The 24851-nt window shown below is 42.5% G+C and overlaps 2 protein-coding genes across 2 annotated transcripts; both read right to left on the bottom strand.

The window, feature by feature from the left end:
• Nucleotides 1–12189: 12189 nt before the first annotated feature.
• On the bottom strand, nt 12190–15571 carry LOC146983415 (GTPase IMAP family member 9). Its single transcript, XM_085784983.1, has 3 exons — nt 15414–15571; nt 14829–14977; nt 12190–13535 (listed from the first exon to the last, which is right to left on the bottom strand). The coding sequence occupies exons 1-3, from the start codon at nt 15436–15438 to the stop codon at nt 12675–12677; spliced, it is 1035 nt and encodes a 344-aa protein (XP_085641109.1). The 5' UTR covers nt 15439–15571; the 3' UTR covers nt 12190–12674.
• Nucleotides 15572–16256: 685 nt separating this feature from the next.
• hmgxb4a (HMG box domain containing 4a) lies at nt 16257–24170 on the bottom strand. The gene is made up of 13 exons (XM_085784984.1): nt 24106–24170; nt 23364–23469; nt 23019–23155; nt 22785–22860; nt 22111–22695; nt 21789–21992; nt 19029–19207; nt 18040–18121; nt 17849–17913; nt 17645–17741; nt 17400–17563; nt 17095–17217; nt 16257–16981 (listed from the first exon to the last, which is right to left on the bottom strand). The coding sequence occupies exons 2-13, from the start codon at nt 23398–23400 to the stop codon at nt 16937–16939; spliced, it is 1794 nt and encodes a 597-aa protein (XP_085641110.1). The 5' UTR covers nt 23401–23469; nt 24106–24170; the 3' UTR covers nt 16257–16936.
• Nucleotides 24171–24851: the final 681 nt, after the last annotated feature.

Below are 24851 nucleotides of genomic sequence, written 5' to 3' on the forward strand. Positions count from 1 at the left end.
AGCAGCGGAGGAGAGAAAGTTTTCAAGAGCAGGGTGGACATGAGGGCAGAAAGGAGAGATGAACTGAGGTCAGGAGAGGAGGTGAAAGATGTTAAATGAACAGTCATGTTTATCTCCAGGACTCCCGTGGAGGAGGGAGCCCACGTAAGTGAGCTCGTGTCGGTGGGGGAAAGTTCACACCCTCCTTGTGCCTGCTCTGTCTTTCTCTTCATCTTCATCTGCTTCACCTCTTTTTCGAACATTTCCCTGACATCTTCCAGGCAGCTGAAGGTCAGAGGCTGCAGCAAATGGAGCAACGTTTTGTCTAATCCTGCAGCCCAGCACTTCAACTTCTTCTATCAGTCTCCATCCTTCAGAGAAGAAGGAGCCTTCAAACTCGCTGCTTAAAACTTTGACTTTGCTCCGTTATATTTTTTTTTCTCCCCCCGCCTCCTTCTTTGTGTTTTCCCCAGGAGTCCTATAAAAGCCTACTCTGCTCTTGTTTTCTCTGCAAGTCAAGGGATGAGCTAGAGCTCATAAAGAGAAAACTCAGAGGGCACACTGAGGTCCTGAGCTCTGTAAAAAAAAAAAGAGGAAAAAAAAAGAAGAAGAAGCTGTGGCCGCTGCGCTGGTGGTGGTAGCAGTGGTGGAGAGGAATATAGAGTTATATACACACACACACACACACTACACCTTGGGAGTATTTGATCCCTGTGAACAGTGCACAGCCCGGGGAGGACACGCTCTGTAAATCTCCCTCCCGTGTGCTGTGTTCTCTGTAACAGCGGCTTGAGCTTGTAAAAAGAAAAAAAGAAAAACCACACACATGACAGGTGCCAAAGTCAGGAATGTGAGGAAAGTGAAAGATGAAATATTTTCATGGCCGGTGCTTGTTATTTCCCTACCTTTTAAAATGTAATTCAAGTGGTGTGTGAGCTTTTGTTTAATAAAAAAAACAAACGTGTATATCAGCATTTTTACATCCATGCATACAGTGCTGGAGGAAGTATTCAGATGCTTTAAAGGTAAAAGTCCTGCATGAAAATGTTACATACCGGTAAGAATTCTAATTTATTTCTTTAAAAAAAAAAATTTTTCCTTCTTTTTTTATTTTTATTGATCATAGTCTTTCTTTCCCACCAGGTGACTACAGAAAAAGAAGAGCTCATCACATGCAGTTTATTATTAATCTGGAAAGTAACAAATTCCCTAAAAGTAGAGTAGAATAAAACATGTAACATCCTTTAATCAAAGTTTAAAGTAGCATTAAATTTAGTCCTCTGGTAGCCAAATGTATCTAGTTAGATTCAACCACTGCATGCATGTGTGTATGTGTGTTTGTGTAGCGAATGCGTGTGTGCGTGTGTTTTTACTGCTGATGGCACAGTGGAGGTTTATTTGAACAGATGTGAACTCTCAGTGCCAGGGTGACCTCAGGTCCTTCTTGGCTGCACTGCAGCTGATCTCTCCGCCCTGGAAAAATAACACTCAGTTTAACAGACTGACCTGTGGAAGAGAAAGCTTGCAAACACACTGTGTAATAAGTCCAGGAATAAGGCTACATTTCCTCTGGCAGTGTAATTGAATCTCAGTGTAACCTTATCAGTGCATGCCGTGCTGCAATGTGGAGCGCATGTGTCAGGTTATGTCCTTGTCTTCTGTGAAATATCTCAGTTACAGTAACCAGACTGTACAGTAAAAACCAGAAGTTATATTCCTTTCAAAGTCAGATATATGACAATGGATTTATACTCTCATTGACTGAAAATGGAGGGTTTTATACCAAAGGCACTGCACATTAACAGCACAGAGCATGAGTTAGGGGAGTGCAGAGGTTGCCGACAAGAGCCATAAAGGAGGTGAATTTATGTGTTGGAGTGATACAGGCGGGAGGTCAGAGGCAGAGTGAAGTGTGGAGGGTCGACAAGGATGAAGAGACAACAATGTTTGGAGAGAGGACAGGAGAGAGCAATGCTAATTTATACCCCGCTAATTGGAAACAGCAGAGTCCTGCACCTGAACCGCATTCATCGGCCCTGTGGCCAGCACCGGGCCCGGGCAACGTGGGAGGGTGATGAGGGCCAGGGGGATGGAGAGATGGGATGGAGGTTAGGGTCAGTGTCAATGGCAGCCTTGTTGTTTCTGTCCCTGCAGACGGGACAGAGGTTTTATAGTGTGTGTGTATGTGTGTGTGTGTGTGTGTGTGCATTTGGAAAGGCAAGATGTGCGTGTCTGAGCTGAATTAGTGTGTATGTTAGAGATTTTCTGGGGGTCATGTTGTTGTGACAGTCTCACATACACACACACCAGGCCGGAGCCAGAGTGAGGACCACCCTGACTCAACAGAGAGAGTGAGGAAGGGGGGAAAAAAATCAGCTTAATGTGTCATGGTTTCAATCTGACACGATCTAACATATGACATGGCTGGACTTCAGCAGTCTTAGCTTCCTAGTTAAATAAATATGACAGCCTCCGCAGATAATTACCATGCTGTGACCATGTTGAGTCATAGCATCCGTTAATTATTAGCGGACTGTGTGACTACGTGGATTAATTTTTCAAATCCCTGCTGCTTGTGTGTTTCTGATGTCTGTAATATTTCAGTGAGTGATGGTGTATTCAGATGTTGGCTGTGACTGGGGTCTGGCACCGTGCTAAAAAATGAAGTAATCTTGGAATTTAGATTGAAAAAACATTGACATTGCTTGATGTGCTTCATATCTGCACGATCTGTTTGCACTGCTAAACCACGAGTCTTAGTGATGGCCCATTTGCGCCAGAGATTCCCAACCTGTTTGTGCCACGGAGGACTTGCGTAGTTGCTATGGGGTATGTGGAAAGATTGTGAAGTCGTTTGACCAGACTCAACAAAATGTAAATTAGTAATGATGATGAACATATTGAGTCAGCTGAAAACTACATGACGCAACTGAGAAGATGTGAGGCGAGATGCCGGATCAGTTAAAATAATGCTGAAAGTAATAAATCAGTGAGGTTAGCTAAAACTGAGTTAGCTAGAGTAGACTTAACACAAAATAATGGATTGGAATAAAATGGGTTAACAGTGAAAATAGGCTAATTGGGGAGCCTCAACTCTCTATGACAGCCCTCTACAACACACAGATGCAGCGTAAAACCAGCTCTGTTGTTAATGACTGCTCACATCCTTTGCATGGTGAGTTCCAGCTCCTTCGTTCTGGCCGTCGTTTTGTGGTCCCCAAGGATAGGACAAAACCATACAGATGTAGTTTTGTACCCACAGCAATCATGCTGAATAGTAAGGCCACAAGGTGACTTTGTTCATATTGAACTTCCAGTGTGATGTTAAAGCACTTTTCTATGACCATATTTATTTTTATTCTTTTTTCTTTCTTTCTTTTATGGATGATTGTATTGTTCTTCTATTGTACGATTTGTCTGTCATGATGTCTTATGTCTTTTTATATTGGGATTGCTGAGTTCCCGTCTGCACAACAAATTTACCGTCTGGTACTATTAAAGAAACCTTGAAAATAGTTAGCCAAATTGGTAAAATCAACAGTGATAGATTTAGTGCTAACATATAGTTAGCTAAAAGTATTGTTTTCATGGGTAAAATGGGTAAAATGAATCAGTAGTTGAATAAAATAATGAAAGGAATGGATAGATAGATTGAAATGATTTGCTAAAACTAACACACTAATGAAGATGGGGCTATAACTGCATACATTTTTTAAATAACTCTTGTGTAAGAGAAGAGTTAAAAATTATTTTTTTTACAGAAATTAAGAGAAATATAATGGACACAATAAACATTTTTATTTTTATTTCATTACTTTTTTTTATGTATTGAACTCACTGACATTAGCTAAAAGTAGTGGATGGTTGGGTAAAAGTAATGGATCACTGTGTGAAATAAGCAGCTTCTGCCACTTCAGGTACTAGTATGTAAACTGATATTGTTACAGTGTCCACTTTTACATTATTAATTCATCTTATATAATAGTGTTGAATAACGTCCAGTTTAGAATATCATGAAGACATTTGGAAAATGACCGGTGGTGTTGGTGAAGAGATGAGTTTGTGTTCATCTGACAGAGATGTGATAGTAGGGGAAAAAAACAAAAAAACAAACCAAAGAGTTGGAAACCAGTCCCTGTTTTTCCTAACACTACTCAGTGTGTGTGTTATTGATAAAGTGAGCCATCAAGTCAGTGCTAAGTGATGGGCTGTCAGTGTTCACAGGCTGAGAGCATTTCTCTTAATGTACAGGATACAGATAGAAATGGGCCCAAAAGCCAAATTCCCTGGAAACAAAAGTCTGGACGTGGACATATGGGGAGCATATTGGTGGCAGAGATGTGATCACACACGTTTCTTCTGAGAAGCTGAGAATACTACAAGATTTAGATGTGGTAGGGTAGGGGGCTGTTTTGTTTCCCTTTTAAGGCGTGTCAGTTGTCTATCCTGCTTGAGGATATTTGAGAGAAAAGGCCTCTTTTCTACTTCATCACTCCCAGTGATTGACATCTCGATAGCCTGCACACATGAATAAGTGTGTGTGCAAGCCATTTGCGAATTACAGCACCAAACATTGCACACAGAATCCTCCACACTCTTCCACTGTAGTGGTTCGCAGGGAGACATTTGTCCTGTGATATTCCCCCTTTTTTTTCCACCTAGTATCTATTCTGAGGACGGAGCTCCTTGTGCACTTCAAAGCCACCACAATCTGTCTGTTTCTCTCACGATTTGTCTCTCACACACTCTCTCTCTCTCTCTCTTTTTCTGGCCCACGCCTGTGCACAAACCATGCACAAACTAAAACACATTTGTGTAAGAGCATGTTATAAGAAGGATTCAACGTATTCTTTGATCACTGCTGGTCTGACATCGACTCCGCTTCCAAAAACGCTGTTCGGAAACACGACTGATTTATTTTTTTGACATTGACGTGCTTGATTTTAACATACTTACCACATTTCTTTTTCTTTGACAGCGCGTATTATTTGAGATGTTTAGAATAATGAGATAGCTGCACAGTCAATGGATGTAAAAAATATAAATAAATAAAAAAAATCCCCCATTTCTTGACACTACCTTATCATTTCCACATTGATTCCACTGCCCTCTCTGGGCCAAACTAAAGCCACTGCAGCTGCACATCTTAATCTTATTTCTCCTCCATCCTGCCTGTCATGTTTACTTGATGTTTCCCTCTCTCGTCTCTTCTGCAGGATGCATGGTTTCAAAGGGACCACAGAACAAATCAGAGGCCCATTCCTGAGCACCGATGGCCTGTCTCTCATTTCAGATGGAGATTGAAGGGCATGTCTACCCCTGGGGCGTCAGTGGGGATCAGAGGGGGGGGGGGCCCCTCGGTAGCACCCGCCACCCCAGGGGCCCCTGTGTTTCCACTGCGTTGGAGCTGGACCGTGACACACACTAAACGTGGAGCCCACCGCAACGTGCCTCTGCCCCACGATCCCCCTGTCTGGTTTGCGCGCACAGTCATTGGAAAAGCCTCTGAAAGCTTCGCCTGCATCCCTTGTTAGCTCAAGGTCTTGTGCGAGTTGGAGTGTGTGTTTTGGGTTTTGCATCCTTTGAAAAGATATGACAACAACGGGCTCTGGAGCGGGAGTTATTATGTGTTTGGCAGACAGCAGGAGCTCGTGTTGCTGTGACGGAGGTTGGATCCGTCCCAGTGTTGTTTTGAGGTACTTTGGGTGTGTTAGTCATAGCTTTCTGTAAAGTGTCTCCTAAGACACTCCTATTTAGAGATTGTTTTGAGCGCGACGACTCTGAAGTGGTGTCCCGGGTCAGCTCCTCTGGCTTTCCTGGCGGAGGATGTGTGGATCTGTGCAAACAACAGGGCAACAGAAGATCAGTTCCAGGTTTGACGGCACTGTATCTTGTGCAAAGACGTGGCTCCAATCCCCGCCGCATGTCTGTCTGTAGCTCCGGTCTCTCCGGGCCCCCATTAAGCTCCTTCAAGTTTTTCTCATGACACGGCGATACCCATCATAAGCTGCATGACAGCATATGGACCTGAGTGACATTTGATGTATGTGGCAGGAGTGAGTGCAGCTCCTCTTTGTGTCTCCCATTCATGTGGCGAGGGCAGGATTAAGACTTGATCCAATAGAGCAGGAGTGGAGAAGAACGAGCTGGGGTCAGATCTGCCTTGAATTAAGTCAGTGTTGCAGCAGGAATAATACAATCACCTCCCCCAAAACCCTGTAATACTACTGAAGGGTAACGTGTGCATGTGCGTGCATGTGTGTGTTTGTTTGTATGTGTGTGTGTGTGTGTCTTGAGCTTGGCCTGTGCCGAGGCTGCGACCAAACCACAGGCTGGTGTCCTTTACAGAGTAAAAGGGGGTCTTCAAACACAGCCCGCGGCCCTCAGCTTCAAAAGGCTCCCAATCATCGCACCCACTTACAGCCAACGGCGCATGTCACTTAATGTGGACCACACTATTCATCAATTATGGTGGAGCTCAGGGGCCATCCAACACCACACAACACAGCTATACACAAGTAGTGAGTTGTCTTCTGTTCTGACTGAAGCCCCCCTCCTCCTCCTCCTCCTCCTCCTCTAGACCCCTCAAAGCCCATCTGTTGCAGGAGGTGTGGTGCAAGACCGCTAACTCCTCAGACCTGTCACACCAACAGAGCTCCAGCTTTCCCTCTTCTTTCATGCCATGTTATCTCACCACAGACTCCTCATCCTCATGCCTCCAACCTTACAACAGCTCGCCTCTTCCTTCCTCCTAATAGAGTCCTGGCCGTCCTCGTCCATCCACACTCCCCCCCTAACTCAGCCGGCAGCGGGCTAATCCACGCGCCTGTAAAGACACACACCAGTCCACGACCTTACCCTCCTCCTTCGCTGTTTATCTGCTCCTTGGCAAAGGAACTGAGTCAAACTGGAACCGTTTAAAGTCGTCTTCTTTCTGACATGTCCATGGGGTATTAGTTAAGCCCAAATGCCTTTTTTTGGTTTTCAAGTGACAGAACTTATGTTAAGGTTGTAGGAGTGAAAATAAATGTGGTGGCCATATTTAGAGTTCCTTTTAAACAGACAGATGACGGCAGGGTGCGCAAACCTGAACCAGACCACACAATATCTTCCAAGCCTTACCCTCCTCCTCCTCCTTCTCCTCCTCCTCCTGCCTCTTCTCCTTCTTCTCTTCAGTCCCAGTCCATGAGAGGACGTCCTCCGTCCCATCTGGTCAGGTCACCCTGGTGCAGGAGGACGTTGGGTGTCTGTCATGCTGCATGCTTCACCCTGCACACCTCCACTGGAGTCGTGCTTCTATACTATCCCCAAAAGCGGTTCAGCTGCTGAGGGCATGTGCAGCTGGTTCAGTGTGTGTCCACCGGAGCTGTAACCTCAGCAGCTGTGTGTGATTTTGTATTCATGTTGTCTGGAGGCTTCTTCCCTCTTGTATCCCCCCTCACCCCCTCACCCTTGTCTGTGCTAACACCTTGTTCCGTGTGGTGGAGACATGTTCTGGTCAGATTATGGATGTAAGCTGCTTTATGTCAGGTGCAGGGTTTCATTGTGATCAATTTGGATTTCATCTGTGATGAGGCAGATAAAACACAGACACCTCCTCTCTATGTGTGTGTGTGTGTGTGTGTGGTTGAAATTTTGGGGGAAAAAATACATTCATGTGTTTTATTTTCTAAGAATTAACAAGATTTTTTTTTTTTGAGTGCGCACATTTTACGATATTATAAATCAGTGATTCCCACCATCAGTTCATATAATTAGCTGAAAGTACTGGATAAATATTGAAAGAGCTGAAAATAACGAGCAAACAGTTTAAATACCTAAAGGTTCTGGATGAATGGTTGATAGTGTGCGGCTGCTGCTTAATCACCTTAAACGCTTAAAAACTTAAAGTGTAACAACACAAAATTTTATGTAGTGTTAAATTAGACTGATGGATCTAGTTAAAAAAAAAAAAGTCAAATGAACACATTTGAAACATGTCGATGTTGATAAATGGATTCTCATGTTAGGGGCTGTGTGGGTATGTCTGGAAAAAAAAAGTCTAGGAACCATGCTCTGGATTATACAGCTCATATGTTGGATTTACAAGTGTCAACAGTAATAGAAAGACAATACACTTTTTAAAAAATAATTTTGTGCATGTTAAAGATTTTGTAAATAAAATTCAGTATTCTATGATTTTTTTTTAAAAATGGCATTTGGGCAATTTGTTGCATAAATCCATGTTACACACACACATACACACACACTGACATACACAAACACACAGTTGGATGGAGCAAACATTGCTTCATAAACAATTGCAGCCACACACGCTCACGCTAGGAAAGAACATGAAAACAGCACTAATGGGAAAAAGATGAGAGGACTCACAGTGAGCACACCCAGAGAGAGGAGGAGAGAGACGGCTGTTGGACACCGCTGTCTCAGCCCTGCTGGTGCGCACACACACACACTCACACACTCACAGCCCCAGGATCAGATAGAAAGTTTGCTGCCTGAGGTCACATTGTTGAGAAAAATCCACTTGAATTGCTCGGTTTAATGTTGTACATGTGATCCGCGGCGTATGTGTGTTACTTTAAACCGCTTCTCTCATGTGGAGCCGTTCTTTCACTTTCGGCAATTTTGTCTATATATATACATATTATTATTTTATTGCTACATTTCTAACTTAGCATATTTCTGGTGTTTTATTGGCTATATATAATTTTTTATTTCTAAATAAAATGTGGCTATTCATTAATAAAAAAAGAAATCCTTTGAAATCTTTTTAATACATTTCAAAACTGTAATGTAACAAGAACCATATTTCTTATGACATTTATTGTTCTTTAATGATTTAAAAATTATGTTTGACTTGCTAATAAATTAATTCCAGGACTTTTGTCAGAGGGTTTAAAGGGCGATTTATACATGATCATTTTTTGGGTCTTTCTCTGCTTTTTGTATTTGATATAACTGTCTTTATGTATGTGAAACACTTTTTTTTCCAATTCATACAGGGCTGTCCTAAAGCTTTATAATTATCATGTTCAGTTATTAAGCTATTCATTAGATGTGGAAATATTGGACACTGTATGAAAATATGTGTTTGAAAGTAATGCTGTTATTATCACAAAGACTTTGGAGCGTTTAATGATAAAGTGTGATGCTGGTGAAAACCAGCAGTGAGAGAGTGGCCTTGTGCTGTTAAGGAAAAACTGTGTCATCTTGTTTATTTTCCTTTGGTTTGCTGTCTTTTCCAGCCCATAGGGCGCGATGATAACAAAAAAATATTGCGGTGTCCACGTCTCACAGCGGACTAGCCCCCCTCCTCAGACCCAACGAGGGACCACAAGGCCCTTAGAACAACATTTTTGCTCTGAGGGAGAGGAGCAGAAGTTACAGCCTGTGTGTTAATGATGGCTCACTGGTGATTCCCTCACATGTTTGTTCAGATTTTGGCTTCGCTTACACATACAGGCACAAATCAACTCTGCATCCCAGCGTTTTTCTCCCACTCTGTCCCGGCAAAGTCTCATCTTCCCCAGCTGATACTGGCCTCCTCTGCCTACACTCTGGCCTTGATTTGTGCTACTTTTGATCTGTGATACTTTTGTGTTTTGTCTTCCTTGAGAAATAAATTTCCCTTCAAAAATATTCTCTTTAATTTTTCTTCATAAAGGCCAACTCTATCATTGCTCACTGTGTCTTATGCGTGAGGTGTATCCACCAGGGCTGAATAATATTTGGACAGGTGTTCTTTCATATACATTAACTTCAAGGGGTCTGGTATGCTGTTTCATTGCAGCCCCATAAAGAGAAAAAAAGGCAGCATAACCTGGCTGGTGGATCCTTAAGCTGGTGCTGTATAATGTAGTCTATACTGTATGTGTAATCCCTAACAATAAAAAACTGTTTAGCACCAATTTTCCTTTACTTTTAAAACCTTCTTTTTTCCTGTTTCAGACAACTGTGGAGGCCACATCTGGAAGACAGATGTAGTCCCAAAGCTTGTTCTCTGCCTTTGACTCTCGCTCTCTCCCTTGCATTCACTGCTTCTCACTCACTCTCTCCCCACTCTCTCTTTCTCGCGTCTTTCCCTCCCTCCCTTCTCTTTTTGGGAAACATGAGAGCTGGGTTAATTCTCTCCCTCTCTCTCCTTCTCTCTCTCTCCCACCCCAGCCGGACCACCCACATTCGGAAACGCCTAGCTGTTCCTGAGGCAGAGCCGCCGGCAGTTTAGAGACAGAGGGAGAGCGAACCAGTGCGGGAGAGAGAGATGTAAGGATGGGTTATGACTGACGGTTTTAGCAGAGTATCAATTACATCAATGTCAAAGCCATAACCTGCCATTGTATGAGGGGGAGAGAGAGTCTGAAGCAGCTGCTTTATGCTCAGCTGAGTTTAGACAGCACGAATCCTGGGCTTTTGTTCCTCGCACACAGCTATCTATAGCCTCATTGTGCAGGAACGCAATGTTTCTCTTGATCATGCATCTCAGAAAATCCAGAAAATACATGTTTAAAGTTCACCTTTGTCATTTTCTGATTATCTAAACATTGAACAGACATGTCAATAACGTGATGATATCTATGAAAATGAGTAATTTCAGACTCACAGATGTCAGAAATAACAGTGAAATCTACTTAAAGCAACAACTTTTATTTGCTTGATAAGCAGGAAATAAGGATCTCTCAGTTCACCTCAACCATTTCAACTTCTCCAATATTAAGGTCAATGTCTCCACCTTGTGGATGAGTCTGAGTACTGCCTCTTTGAGAGTCTCATAGTGTTTCAGCAGTAACCCCTTTAGGAGTGTGACAATTGTAACTAATCACTTTGATGGTTAATAAATAATTTTATGGATCACCAGTAAACCACATATATATAATACAAACAACTGACCAGATAACTATAGGGGCCCAGAGATAATTATCTCCTGACCAATCATTTTAAAGGGACAACAAGGAGTTTCTAATCGGTTATAAAAAAGTCTCACGTTAATGTGGATGAATCTCCGCTACCCACACTTGTTAATGGGCCCATTTTCGATAAATATATCATTCTGTCTCTATCGTTATTTTGTTATTATTAGTGGTGGCGGAGATGCTGGTCGAGCCGACCAGCGTTTCTTTACTTTCAGTTTCGCAACGAGTCACGAGAATAACGTAGCTGAATCGCCGTTTATGGTCGGAACTACGGTGGTATCTGAACCTCTTTGAACCTCTGACTTTAATTATTGATGAATGAAAACATGAGTCCGTCTTGCGCCGGTCAAAAGAATTTTACGGTGCGCGCGGAGGCTCATAAAGGTAGTGTGAAAACGCTTCGCTTTTCCAAAACTCCTCGTTGTCCCTTTAACTGAGCCTCTTTAACATCTGTTTAGCTCTGTTTCCTTTTTCACAGCAACCTTTTACGTTCTAGTTCAGTTTCCTCAAGAATCAAATAACAGAGCTAAAAAAAAAACCCCAATACAGCAGTTTCACTATTGGCCATTTGAGATCATGTCCATAGACTGTGAATAAAGATGGACGTAGCCTCCATGACATCACCCACAGGTTTCTGAAGAGCAGATTTGAAGCTCAAGGTGGGCTGTCGCCATCCTGCCAGTACCTCATGCCACTAATGTAAAAATGGGCAAACAGGAGCTCACAGGGGGTATATTGTATATGCTGGACTGAGGCGGGCATACGTTCCCCCACCAATCCCTCAAAGCTGCACGCCCTACATTATTCAAAGCCTTAATACAGTTAAAATAAACAAAAGAGAGAGGAAATAAGAAGTAGAGACCAAAACTCTTGTACCAGGCTGTAAACATGTTTTTTATGCTGTATAGTCTTTTTTTTAAACATGGGAGTCTGTGAGTCTTACACTTCATCAGACCCCACAGATTCCCATGATAAAAAGCTCAATTTTACATCAGAAATAAACATTTCTGAGGCTGGTACATAAAAAGGTATTTGTCTCTACAGTTACTTTCCTCCTTCATGAGAACTGGACACGGTGAAATGTTATGGGTAAAATTTTATAATTAAAGCTTAAAGTTATGCATAATTGAGGCCGTGGCCAATCTAAGTCAAAGGTTGGTGAGCATATGCTTTCCACAAACCACCATGTAACAAAATCTGCACAGATAAAATGCCCCTCCCATTTGCCAGTGTTTGGATTAGCTGGGAATTAGTCTGAATCAGGCACTGCCAAGCTGGCAGCAGCAGAGCAGCCCACTCTGAGCTTCAGAAACTCCATATAAATGCTGCTGGATGTTTAAATTAACAACTGTGGCTAAATGGTTTGATGTATAAATGTTATAAATACCTTGTTAACATCGCAGACTAACGTATTACTGTAGTGGAAGAAAATGTTAACTTTTACATTTTGAACTTGTTGAGTTGAACCATCAGGAGAAAATTACAAGGCTACTTGATAAAACAGCAAATTATGAGGAAGATACACAGGTTGTTGTTGTTTTTTTAAACCTGGCAACCCAAACATTGTTATGATTAATGGGTTACTAGTGATCTGTTAATGATAATGTTAACCATTGACAAAGTGATTAGATAATACTACTAATAAAAAGTGGTAATGATTAGTGTAGTGGTCAAGCATAAATACTATCCTGTTAAGTGCTAGCTGGTGAGCCCATAGCTTAATAACAGTGAAGTGACATTAAGGTGCAACTTGATGCGTAATACAATATATGAGATCAACTCTTATTTCGTTTTTTTCTGTGTATTCCTTCTCCCCACCTCAGTAGCCACTGATCCGACTGTGGCCCCCACCATACCCCCAAACGGCCCCCCCACAAACAGGCCCACCAGAGCTCCAAACAGGGCCTCCCTTCTCACCAGCGTGGACAGCCACTTCACCCAGCCAGTCAGCTTCTCCCACAGGCCAAACAGAGAGGAGGTAGCAGGGGAGGATGATGAGACGCTGGTGGGAGGGAAAATATCATCTATATCCACATCCAGATCTCCTGTGCTCCTCTCTGCCTCCTCACGAACAGCTTCCATTTCCTCCTCTGTAACGTCTTCCTCTGGTTGTGAGTCTGTGGGAGACACCCTGTCCTCCGCTCTTCTCTCTCTCACTATCTCCTCCTGCCTCTGTCTCACTCTCTCCTCGGCCTCTCGGTACAGAGGGCAGCTCAGGTGTTGCGTCTCGCTCTCTCTCGCCACCTGCTCCACCTTCTCCAGCAGCTCCTCCACAGCTTTCCTCTCCTCCGCTTCTCCGCCGCGGGCTTCCAGGGTGTGGTAGCGCTCGCCGCATCGCTCCACCAGCTCCTGGAGGTCTTTGCGCCATGTGACGAGATATTCGCTCAGCTGCTCGTCCTCCTCCAGCTCCTCCGTGTGGGTGAAGAGGATGATGGTGTTCCCGCTGACGGCAGAGGGGCCAAACAGCTTCGTCAGGACGTCCAGCGCCTTGGCCTCCCCGTCGGCCGGCTGGTTCACGGGGACACACAGCAGGAAGGCATGCGGCCCCTGGCTGGATAAGGAGATGAAGGAGGAGATGTGTTTTCTCCTCTCCTCTGGGCTGCAGTCAGAGCTGAACCAGGCTGGACTGGAGACGACCACCACCTATAGAGATGTGGAGGAAGCTTAACTTCGGGGTTCAGTGGCATTTGCTTAATCCTTTTTTCACTTTTGAAGTACATCAAAGCTACAACCCAATGTGTAACTGTAACCAAATACAAGATAAGGCAAGAGGGATTTACATAGATACCACTGTAGGAAACAGTAATGCATGTAAATATTCAGTAGACATTTGTATATCCAGGTATGTGGCATACATGTATCATACAGCTATATTTGCAGATGTATATGTTTGTGTAACTAAATCTCTTCGTTTACTTTCTTTCTTTGTATATATAGTATAATGTTCTGTTTGTCGGAGAACTTCTGTAATGTTTTTCATAGTGATTTCTGCCGGCTCAATAATACCTAGAATATGCCTGTTTAAAAAAACAAACAAAAATGGCATTACACAAAATTTCTCACTTTTTAATGGTCTGACATCACTGCAATACGCTCACCACCTTAATTAGGTCCTCAAAAGGGTTTTATTATTCTTCCTCATTTATGGGCAGGATGAGAGAAGTGTGTTTCTCTATTGAAGCTATTTAAGATTTTCAATACAGTTCTTGACTGTTTCTCCTGACGTGGCCATTAAATGTGTTTATACCAATTAGTTAACTCTCCATGTAGTGTTCAGCCATGTCTGCACTGGATTCAAACAGTCTGGACAAGGGAAACACTGTACTGGATGAAAATCTGGAAGACAAAGCCCTGCTCATGTGCACATGTCACATAATGACATAATCCAAAACAGCTGGTTCGGGGTATTATGAAAAGGAAAATGTTTGCATTGCTACAATTATAGCTGCAACAAATTCCAATGAGACATTCAATCCATTATCATGGTCTTTTTATGGCTGACAGAGAAGCGTGTTTCTATTCTGAGAGTTTCCACCAGTAACTACCAGTGCTGCTGAACCAACCACAACTGAGATCTGCAGGGTTATAGCTCTAGTTGGGCCACAAGGATCGCAACTGGGTTTGATTTTGCATCCAAAAATAGATTTGAATGAACTTTTATTTTAAAACTTTTGGTAAAATTTGCCCTTTTCTTCCTCTGGTTGTCAAGTGACGTCATTCCAGATATAAATGCTGCTTTTGTTAATTGTAAACCTGTTGATCTGAGAGCTATATCCCTCAGCCACAGTCACAATGTGTTATCGACAGTATTCAAACATGTTTTATGAATACTTAACTACAGGTTATACATCTACATGTGGTTATTACTCCTGCATGCCTCTCTGGCCTTATATAACAACTGCTGGTTTGTTCTCTGTGTTTATTTCACTCTCTCACCTGTCTGCCTGCCACCTCTCCTCTGTGTTTACTACACTCCTGGGTCTCGTCCACCGCTGTGCCCTGCTCTGGGTCTTGCAGGCCAAGGATGGTGTTGACTGCTGGTTTCTTTCCTGCCCAGGTCCGGCCCAGCACCACCAGCCTTAGCTCTGTTTAACAGGAAGCCAAGACACATAGCAGTGAAACAATAAGGAAAATATTTTGTCCACTGTACCAGTCCTGAGTAGGCTAACACTGACTGCATAACACTGTTGTTCACAGAGAAGTTTTTACAGTGTAACATAACATTACTCCTCTCATATCATCTTTTGCATGAATGTAACATTATTAGTCTGTGTTATTCATTGTATGTGCAGTTTCTAATGATAGCAGTCGAACTGTTGTATCATGGCATCGGCCACAACCGCTTTAAAATTTCCCAGAAGTGACAGCGCCCTTTGCAGCTGCGCCTCTTCATCAAAACCGCACAAATACGGAAAACACGCAGCGGCAAACCTCACAGTACTGACTTGACTCCTTTAACGCTAATGTCTCACTGGGTGGGTTTGTGAAGCGGCTTGTTTACACATGAAATGTTTGCCTTACCTGACTGTGAAGCAGATGCTGACATTTCTGGTCCTGCTCGCTGCCGTATTTAGTGTTGAGTCAGACAGGGATGAGCACACTTCCTAGTTCCTGCAGACTGACTCAGACCCGCCTCTGGCCAGGGACTCTCCCCGCCTGTCTGACTCCTCCAGAGGTGAACACACAACACAGCTCCATCTGTTGTGGCGGCCGAGGCACGGTGTCTCAACCCCGGGCCCGAGGACCGCGTGGGGTCCGGTGTGGTTGCACCCAGTGAAAGGTTTTCCTTTTTTAAAGTGTATGAGCATAAAGCAGGCTGAGCTGCAGGACACGTTTGTTTTTTTTATTAAAAATCTTTCGTCAAAATATTCTCCATCATTTCAATTAATTCCTTCAACTTTTTTCCTTTCTTTTGGTATTTTCTTAAAAGTAGGTATTTTTTATGTGAGCATTACTAAAATGTTAAACTACACTTAATAAAGCAGATAAGAAAGTAGGGTAAGTTTGTTTATGTCAGCATGTTGATTCAGTGGCATATCTAGATGTAAGCACCTGTGTATTGCTGATGTTCAACATCTGTGTTTAGCATGTTGGTATGCTAGCATTTCGTTGCACCAAACAGATGAGACAATAGACAACAGGTGTGTCTAGTAGCTTTCTCTTAGTTTGGTGTAAGTTTGGAAGTGACAGTATACTAAAAATATGATTGTCTGTATTATCCACAAGTCTTTTACACATTTCACCACAAAATTTAAACATGAACATCCAGGTAGCGCGAGAAGAAAAGTCAAAGGATTTCATGGTAATCCATCCAGAGGCTTGCTGAAATACACACACGTGGCTAACAAAATGACAGAGGCTGCGTCATAGCTGAACAGATCATATTTTAATGTTTCCATTTTGTTAAATCTGAAGCTCTGACAGTGAATCACTTGAACAGCTCTTGATCAGGACAAGATTGCACCTGACGGTGTTTTCTGTCACATTTGAAACTCTAAGGTACAGTCAAAATCTAAATGCTGTATCCACAATAAAATATCAAATCTATAAAACATGAATGCATGACAGTACTTTTTACATGGTAAAAGGAAAATAAGCAGGTTAAATATATTACCTTGTGTCGATGATGAGCAAAAGAGAATGACTTCAATGTTCCTGTACATTTCAGTAAAAAAAATCCAATATGAAGACAACTACAGGACACAGGACACACCCACCTAATGCACACTGACATTCAGTACAGGCATACACCCATTCACACCAGACCACGCTGTACAGTGACAGTAAAACTAAGCTGACATGCCGAGAGAGATTAGCCCGTTCAGTAAAACGTTTCATTTAAAAAATATGACAGTTAGAAAATTAAGAGAATGAGGTCTTTAAAAAAATACACTTTAAAAACATGTTGACACTAGAAATATCCAAGTTTCCAAATGCCAAGCAGTGGCTTAAATTAAAGTCCAAAGTCACTTCTGTACGGAAACCGTTCCAGTCAAATCTGACGACTTCTGTTGACATGATCCAGAGTGATTATCATCCTTTACTCACAGGCCAGGCATGATGTAGGCAATGTTGTCCAATGTGTTTGACTGATAGGAAGAGAGAAGACTTTGTGAGAATATTGCAATTGAGGTGCACATGTAGTGTAGTTCAAGTGAAGAGGAAGCAGACAACACTCAAAATGATGATGTATATACTGTACCAAGACGTTTCGAGGGCAGCCGTTTAACTGTGGTATCTGTGCTGTGAGACAGGTCAGAGGACCCAGAGCACACAAGATGGAGTCCAGAAGGACGGACAGACTCCCAGACACTGCAACCATCCCCTGCCACAAAGAAACATCACCCACATGATTCATGTATTCATTTATCAGGAGTATTCAATGTCAGACTTGTAAAATGTGGCACAAAAATAAACCTCTTAGATAGATATTCAGACCGTGTGGTGACGTTCAGACCACAAAAAAAATCTTGTCCTCCGTGTGCACACATGCATGAGGAAACCTACCTCTGTTTCCTGCAGTCGATGTCCAATCAGAGACAGAGACTCTCCTAACAGCTGCAGGTGAGCTGCTGCATCGATGGGATCAACCTCTGGGACTCGTGCGGGGGACAGGGACATAGTGCTGGGAGCTTTGTTTGGCGACACCATCCCAGTTCCTGTTGCTATGACTTTTATGACAAAAGGACAGTGGTGAGATCAAGAGATAAGGCTGAAATCATTAAGTTTTATCATTTATCTCTTTAAAATACCTTTGCTTTTGCTCTCATTGGAGCTCTTATGTTTGATTGTTGTGGCCTCAGCTTTATTCTGTTTGTGCTGCAGGTACTGAGCTTTCTGTCTCCAAACCTGTAGAGGCACACACAGTAAGCACGGGGTGGTCAGTGCATCACCATATACCATTAATCATCTCTAAAGCTTTCTCCAACCTTGAATACATATAAGGAAAAACTTACTAGTTTGTCTTTCTCAGGCATGGCCTTCCACACCTCTGCCAACTTTTTGCTTAGCTCACCAAAGACTGCAGATTAGATATGCAAACATTGTTAAAATGGCATCTTTTAGTAACAGTTAACAGGACAATCTGCCACCAAATGTATTTTCAACAAAGGTATGATGTATTATTTATTTAATATATTTGACCCACCTAGTCCTGGCTGTTCTGCATTGATGTTGACCCTGTACTCCTTACAGAACACCTGGTATGCTGTTGTGTTCTTCTTCTTGGGCTAAAGGAGGACAGAGACAAGAAAATGCAAACAATTCAGTGTCATAGAGGGTTGTTAACTCAAGAATTACTTGGCATTTGTCTAATCTGACTGATTTCCACCCTCTCTACAAATGTCAAGCCTATATTATAATTTAGAACACGGCTCTCTTGAATACTCGATTCTGATTGGTCAATCACCAATATTCTGCGGTGTTTATTTCTCGATAGACCACCGCTGAGCGGACCGTTGCTAGGGACTCCATAGCAACGGCCGACTCTGCATGTCCGGTCACGGCCGCTGTTTTGCTGAGCCTCCTCCCGTTCGTGCATTTGAAGCCTTTGATAATCAATCAGTGGATCGATGGATTACCATACACGTTACGATGTATTTTGTGTAGTCCTATCTGTCATAAACAAGAGATTATGGGGTGCGTTTGTGTCGCGGAGCTACAGAGAGGAGAGGAGCTGTGACACGGTCAGAAGTTCTGATGCAAGTTTACTTTTCAGCCACGATGTGGAAATAACTTAGGAGCCTCCACTCTCCCTGTAACAGGTTACAAGTCGTTTATCTAACATCACTATTAGTCCGAAGCTATTTAATGACGGTAAAAATGAAACATAAAGTAAATATCCTGCATACTTTCTCTTTTCTGTGCTACGCTGGTCAGAGCGGCGTCCTGAGCAACGGTCTAATTTTACATGAATAAAATCTCTTTTTATCATTATTTTGTGTTACATTATTGAATGATTTAGTTGTAGGCCGTGTTCTAAGCGGGATAATGTATAGTTGGTCGGTTGTTATGGAGAAATAAACCCTGACAGGTTGTATGGAACCCCGACGCGAAGCGGAGGGGTTTCATACAACCTGAAGGGGTTTATTTCTCCATAACAACCTCCGAACTATACATTATCCCTTACATATTTACCTTATCTTTCTCTTTCTCGTGCTTCTCCCGATCTTTCTCCTCTTTTTTCTTCTTCTTTTCAGTCACTCCATCATTGGCTTGATGGTGGTGTGGAGGGATGGGTGTGCCCATGGCATACATTGGGCCTACGGCACTGTGGGTGACAGTGGGGTGGGAGTGGCTGTGGCCCCTTGATGAGTCTGAAAAAAGTCATACAAAGACAAAACATAGGTGATGCAAGAGTGAGGGTTAAAGGTCAGGGAATTAAAAATATATTAACTCTGAGGAATGAACAGAAGCACTCAGACAATGTTTCACCATGAAATTTCAGACTGGGTTTAGTGAAGAATTATCCTCTCTTTTTGTATTTGTTATTTTGTTTTTCTTTTAAAAAATGTTGGTTGGATATTAAAATGTATGAACACATTATGACATTATGGTACCATTAGGGATGCACCAATCTGATATTAAGATCAGATATTGGATCAAACAGCTATGTTGACCAATAGCTAGATCAGATAATGGGGCTTAACCATGACGCTGATCTATTCACTTAAATTCTATGCTTGTGGCGTGCTACATCACGTGTCGGCAGCATGCACAGCATGCCAGTAGACATAAACACAGAGCAACAACATGTTACAAAGTTAGGAAAGTAATGTTTAAGTCAAGCTAATGCCGTTGCTCTCTTCCACATAGCAAGGTACAGTATCAGGGATGCAAACGGGTCAGGACCAAAAAAGAGAGGAATTGTCTGGCGTGGGGGGGGGGGGGGTGCTGGTGCTCACCATTAACAAATGATTACATTACAATATCATGGAAAAGTCCATTTCCAGTAGTTCCAGTAGTAAGTATTGAGTGCATATAGATGGACATAGTTTTCAGAAGGCCAACATTTCTATATTAAAAATGCTTTTTTTTTAAAAATTCCTTTGCAATATTTCAATTTCGGAGATACTGAATTTTAGGTCTTCACTGAATGTTAGTCATAATTATTACTATTAAAATAAACTGAATAAATAAAGACATGGGATGTTTCATTCAGTGTGTAATGGACATATAGGCCTATATAATGTGTTAGTTTCACTTTAATTGAACACATTCTACATCGCGGAGGCGACGTCTCTCCACTCAGGGCTTCCTTCACCTCTGAAACGGGGCAGATCTCCGTGGAAACACCTGCCTGACACAGCAACGTAGGGAACCGTGCATGTCCGCGGCCACAGCTCCACGGACATGCACGGGGGAAAAAACGCCGTCGCCGTCGCACCGACTGCACGCGGATACGCGCCGCTTTGGGTAACGAGCGCGCATGTCGCGTCTACATTGGAGGTCGGCTGTTATCAGTGTAATCAGAGACAACCATGAATGAGTTCGCCTCAGTTTCACGTAATTGTCACTGTCAGCCTGTCAAACATTTTACTGACCCGAGCTGAGACGCTGAGACGCTGAGACCCCCCCTCCCCTACCAAAAACAAAAACTCTTCGGATCTGAACGATTCACACAAGTCACCTAATTGGTCATGAAAAAAGCGAGTTTCGCTTTTCGGCGCGCTGTTTGCATCCCTGCAGTATACAGTCTAATAAATCAACATTTGTATCAGATCGGTTTTGGGTATGGGCCGATACGGTATCGGCAAAAGTATAATAATTGTTTTCCAGCTTTTTCTCATCCTCTGATGCCTTGTTTTGACAGTTCTATGTTCTCATCAATTATTACATAACTTTTCCTGATGTTTAAGATTTTTACTGTGGTATCATTTCACGTATCAAGATATTTAGGCAGGTATCATATCGAAGTCATAATTTTGGTATAGTAACAACACTTTATTGGAGTTTAATCAGTTATTATAGTGAATAAAGTTAAAGTACTTTTTGCCACTGATTCTATCAAACCTAAAGGGATATTTCAACATTTTGGCAAAATCGCCTATTGCCATAATCCCTATAGTCTTAGAGGTAGGTTAATTGCCTTTAATCGGTGCAAGCTGTTTTGAGACGTGAGCTCTGCACGGCGTGCTGTATTTCCAGGCTTTCCCTCATCAAATACACAATGCTACAACTTCAAAACTTTCTCATGGACAAGTTGTGACCTGCACATTCACCAGGCTCTGAGATAATGATGGAACGTCACGAGAGTTGTTTTCGAGGCAAATGCAGAGACTGAACTACATCCCTGACACGGCTGCTCTGTGGAGTGACTTCAAAAGCGCAAGTAGTTCAGAGTGTTTGCTTCATGTGTTATAATGTTACATAATTATTCGTTTTTTATTTCATAGTGTGGCGAATGTGCAGGTCACAACGTTTTGGAGTTGTTGGATTGTGTATTTAGTTTGATGAGGGAAACGTAGAAATACCATGAGCCTCCGTTGTGTTAGCTGAGCAGCTTGCGTCTCTGCCCCGCCGATCTCAAAACAGCTTGCACCGACAATTAAGGTAATGAACCTACTCCTAAAACTATACGAATTAAGGCAATGGGCGAATTTGCCAAAATGTTGAAATATCCATTTAACAAAAAGTGGCATCATTGATCCATGTTTTCATACATGTTCTGATTTTCTCAGGGTGATAACATTAAAAAAAACATTTCAAAGGCAAATTGTGCAGTAGGTGATGTTTGGCACCATTATATTAGACTCTTAGTGGCCAATGGCACTCGTCTCCTGCCCTCTACACAACTACTAACAATTGCAGTCTGTTGAAGTAGACCCAAAAGTAGGTGGACATGCATGATACTGAGCAGGGAGTTTTCTCGTTTCATTTCTTTCCACATAAACTCACCCGCAAATCCTTTGCTGTGCTTCTTGTCCTTGCCGCTTTTATCCTTGTCTCTGTCTTTCTCCTTGTCCTTTTTCTTCTTGCTTTTTTTGCTCTTCTTCTTCTTTTTCGACAGGTGTGTGTATGAATCATCTATAACTAGCTCTCCTGCCTCCAGCTCACCCCCAGATGAGGAACTATCATCTCCCATACCACCTCCATAATGACCTGTGTAACACAGAGCAAAGCAACACACACCACAGGTATAAATGAACATATTTTTTTGCATTCTGTTACTGAGTCAAAAATAACTTCCATATCCTAGTGCATCATTTAGGTTTTTTACCTTCCACCTCCACTTCTTTGCCCACTACCGGCAGTGGATCACGATTCTGCTGTAGCTTCTTCTTGGGTGACTTTGAGAGCTGCATCCTGTCTCTGTCCTTCTCTTTCTTCACACCCCCTTTGGACGAGTGTGGCGTGAATGGGAAGGTTTCTCCTTCCTCTTTCTCTGGCGACATGATGAGCTTCATCTTCAGCCCGTCGGCCTCTCTTAACGTCAAAGGCTCCTCCTTGGGAGCTCCACCGTGGAACAGAGATGATTTTGAGGAAGAGGAGTGCTTCTTGGAGGAAGATGACGAGGAAGACACAGGGCGGGAGTGAGAGAGGGAGTGGCTACTTTTGCTTCCACTGCCGCTGCTGCCCTCACGTTTGCGGTCCTTGGAGGAGTGTGAGGAGAACGAGGGGTAGGAGGGTTTTTTGTGTAAGTGTGGGCTGGGGTCTGAGCCTGTGGCCAAGGGGGAGGTGATGGCCTGCAGGAGGCCCATCGCTGTATCTGTCGAATGGGAAGATGTTGGGGAAGACATGGGTGGAGAGCGGTCTGCAGACTTGCGCTTTTTCTTGTGGGAAGGTGGGCCTGAACCATCATGGTCTGAGAGGGGAGAGAAAGGACAAATAAAACGTCAATAAGGGTCAATGCTTTGTGAATGAACTGATTATTACAATAGATCAACATCTCACCTCTGTAATAGTAGTCATCATTATGTTTCTTCTTCTTTTTGTGCGAGTCCCCTCCCAGCATGAAAAGTTCTGAATCCTGATTGAAATGAACACAGCTACTTTAGTTAACACTACTGAGCAATCCAGACACATTGTTAAATATATTGAAATGTCCAATTGCACTGTAATATATAAAACAATTTTAGTTTCTTTATTTTAATTATTATATTCTGTTATTACAGAGGGATAACTTACCTTGGGACGTTTTTTTGAAGACTTGCGGACCTGAGCAGCAATCTCCTCTTCTTCTCTTAGCAGATCTTTGTATGACCTCCTCTTCTCTCTCTGGCTGCGACCGGCCACAAGACCCCTGTCTCCATCCATTCCCACATCTAAAATATATAGAGTCTATATTATAATCTTAACGTGGACAGTAAAAAAAAATGATTCTCTAAGACAGATGTGGAGTGAGAAATATCTAACAGCCAATATGATCGACCTTGTTACATCTCCTGAAATGTTTTCCCTTTCTGACTGCACCAGACACATTGTTTGATAAGCCTGCAACAGGAACACTGTAAAACAATATTATGGCATTACCCATTCCTCCTTTGCTCTTGATCTCCTCAAAAGCCATGGTTCCTCTGTTGACAACAAGTTGACTTGTCACAGGATGTCACTGACAACATAAGGGCAGGATAACGACCTGTTCGGGGTAAAAGAATTAGAAGAAAAGCAATATTAGTATTTACAACAGTAATAATAGTAGATTTTACCCCTGAAAAGAGCAACAGCTGCTTAGGGTAACGAGGGGAAATCGTGGACGTTTCTGTCCTGATTATTTTAACGTTACATGGTTATCAACAAAGGTTACTACACCTTCATGGCTAACGTTACTTGGTCGGCTGCTGCAACTATTCCTGGTCAGTACAACACTCAAGAACTTCAGGAAAAATGCAATTCCGGTTATATTAAATTACTGACGAGGTCTTTCACCTACCAAAGAGTACAAAATGATGGCTAAACAAATTCCCGCCTACTTTTGTAAAGATACACAAACACACCCCCTCTCCATTCACTTTGACTCCTTAGCTCCCCATCGCAACACTTCCAGCACTCGACCCCGTCCCGCCGAGTGCGTCCCCAGCTGGCCGGTGACTGCGGCTAAGGAAAGGCCGAGGCTTTCACCCACTCGTAGGCCGCGGTCGCCTCAAGTGGACAAAAACACTGTGGTAGCAATGCATTTAACTCTGCTTATGTCTTCTTTTCCCCTGAGATGACAGCATGTGTAGTTTAGCAACACTGGAGCTGAGAAAACAATGTGTTTATTAGATTTTACTACCTCTATGAGATCTCCAATTTACGCGGGTCCAGTCGCCATCTTTTATTATCGGCGAAACAATACGTGTCCGTGTATGGGCGGGGCTTGGGTGATGCAGCCAATCAGCGTGAGGGAAAGTAGCCACATTAGCAACACATTCGCTAAAACTGTAGTAGGCCTACAATGTATCCTAAATTGACTGTGACAGTTATAAAGGGCGCTCTCATTTAAAATGTTTACACTGAATTAAGTCTATTAAACAAATACCTATACCAGCCTTCACTAAAATGTATGATTCATACATTTTAGTGAAGGCTGGTATAGGTACCACCTAATAATAGCTTCAATACACATTCATACAGTATGAAAGACAATATTTCATGAATATAGCCAAAGATAATGATTTATTGGTTCACACATCCATTTACAACAACAGTCAAATTTTTTTATTTATTTTTTACAATACAACGACATTAACACAACATGCAATACAAGAGAAAAAGGCATTGTGATCCAAAGAATCAAAAATTACAACAGTGAAAATTATGAAATCATTTCATGAGAAATACATCCCATAGTGATCATAGAGCTTGGCTAACAATGGCAGGCAACAAGAAAACCTGTGCACAAACACAGCAATGACTCACCCACACATACATACACACATATACACACAGTAGAGAGCCAACGTCCCACTGCATTGGGTTAGCTTCTTTTCTACAAGCTTCCTGTTCTCAATGTATTTCGCCCTTTAGAAGTTCTTTTAT

The sequence above is a fragment of the Trachurus japonicus genome, chromosome 8 (assembly GCF_045865225.1).
Source record: "Trachurus japonicus isolate A0001 chromosome 8, Traja_1.0".
In the NCBI taxonomy this organism is placed as follows: domain Eukaryota; kingdom Metazoa; phylum Chordata; class Actinopteri; order Carangiformes; family Carangidae; genus Trachurus; species Trachurus japonicus.

Bases quoted from the DNA above. Each gene is read 5' to 3' on its own strand.
- LOC146983415 (XM_085784983.1), bottom strand. From the start codon at position 15,438: ATGTCAGCATCTGCTTCACAGTCAG. The intron at 14,978-15,413 runs GTAAGGCAAACA...CCTGTTAAACAG, and splicing joins AGCATCTGCTTCACAGTCAG to AGCTAAGGCTGGTGGTGCTG. The intron at 13,536-14,828 runs GTGAGAGAGTGA...ACATCTCTATAG, and splicing joins GAGAGGTGGCAGGCAGACAG to GTGGTGGTCGTCTCCAGTCC.
- hmgxb4a (XM_085784984.1), bottom strand. From the start codon at position 23,400: ATGGCTTTTGAGGAGATCAAGAGCAAAGGAGGAATGG. The intron at 21,993-22,110 runs GTAAAAAACCTA...TGTGTTACACAG, and splicing joins CAAAGAAGTGGAGGTGGAAG to GTCATTATGGAGGTGGTATG. The intron at 16,982-17,094 runs GTACAGTATATA...TCTTCCTATCAG, and splicing joins GCTGCCCTCGAAACGTCTTG to TCAAACACATTGGACAACAT.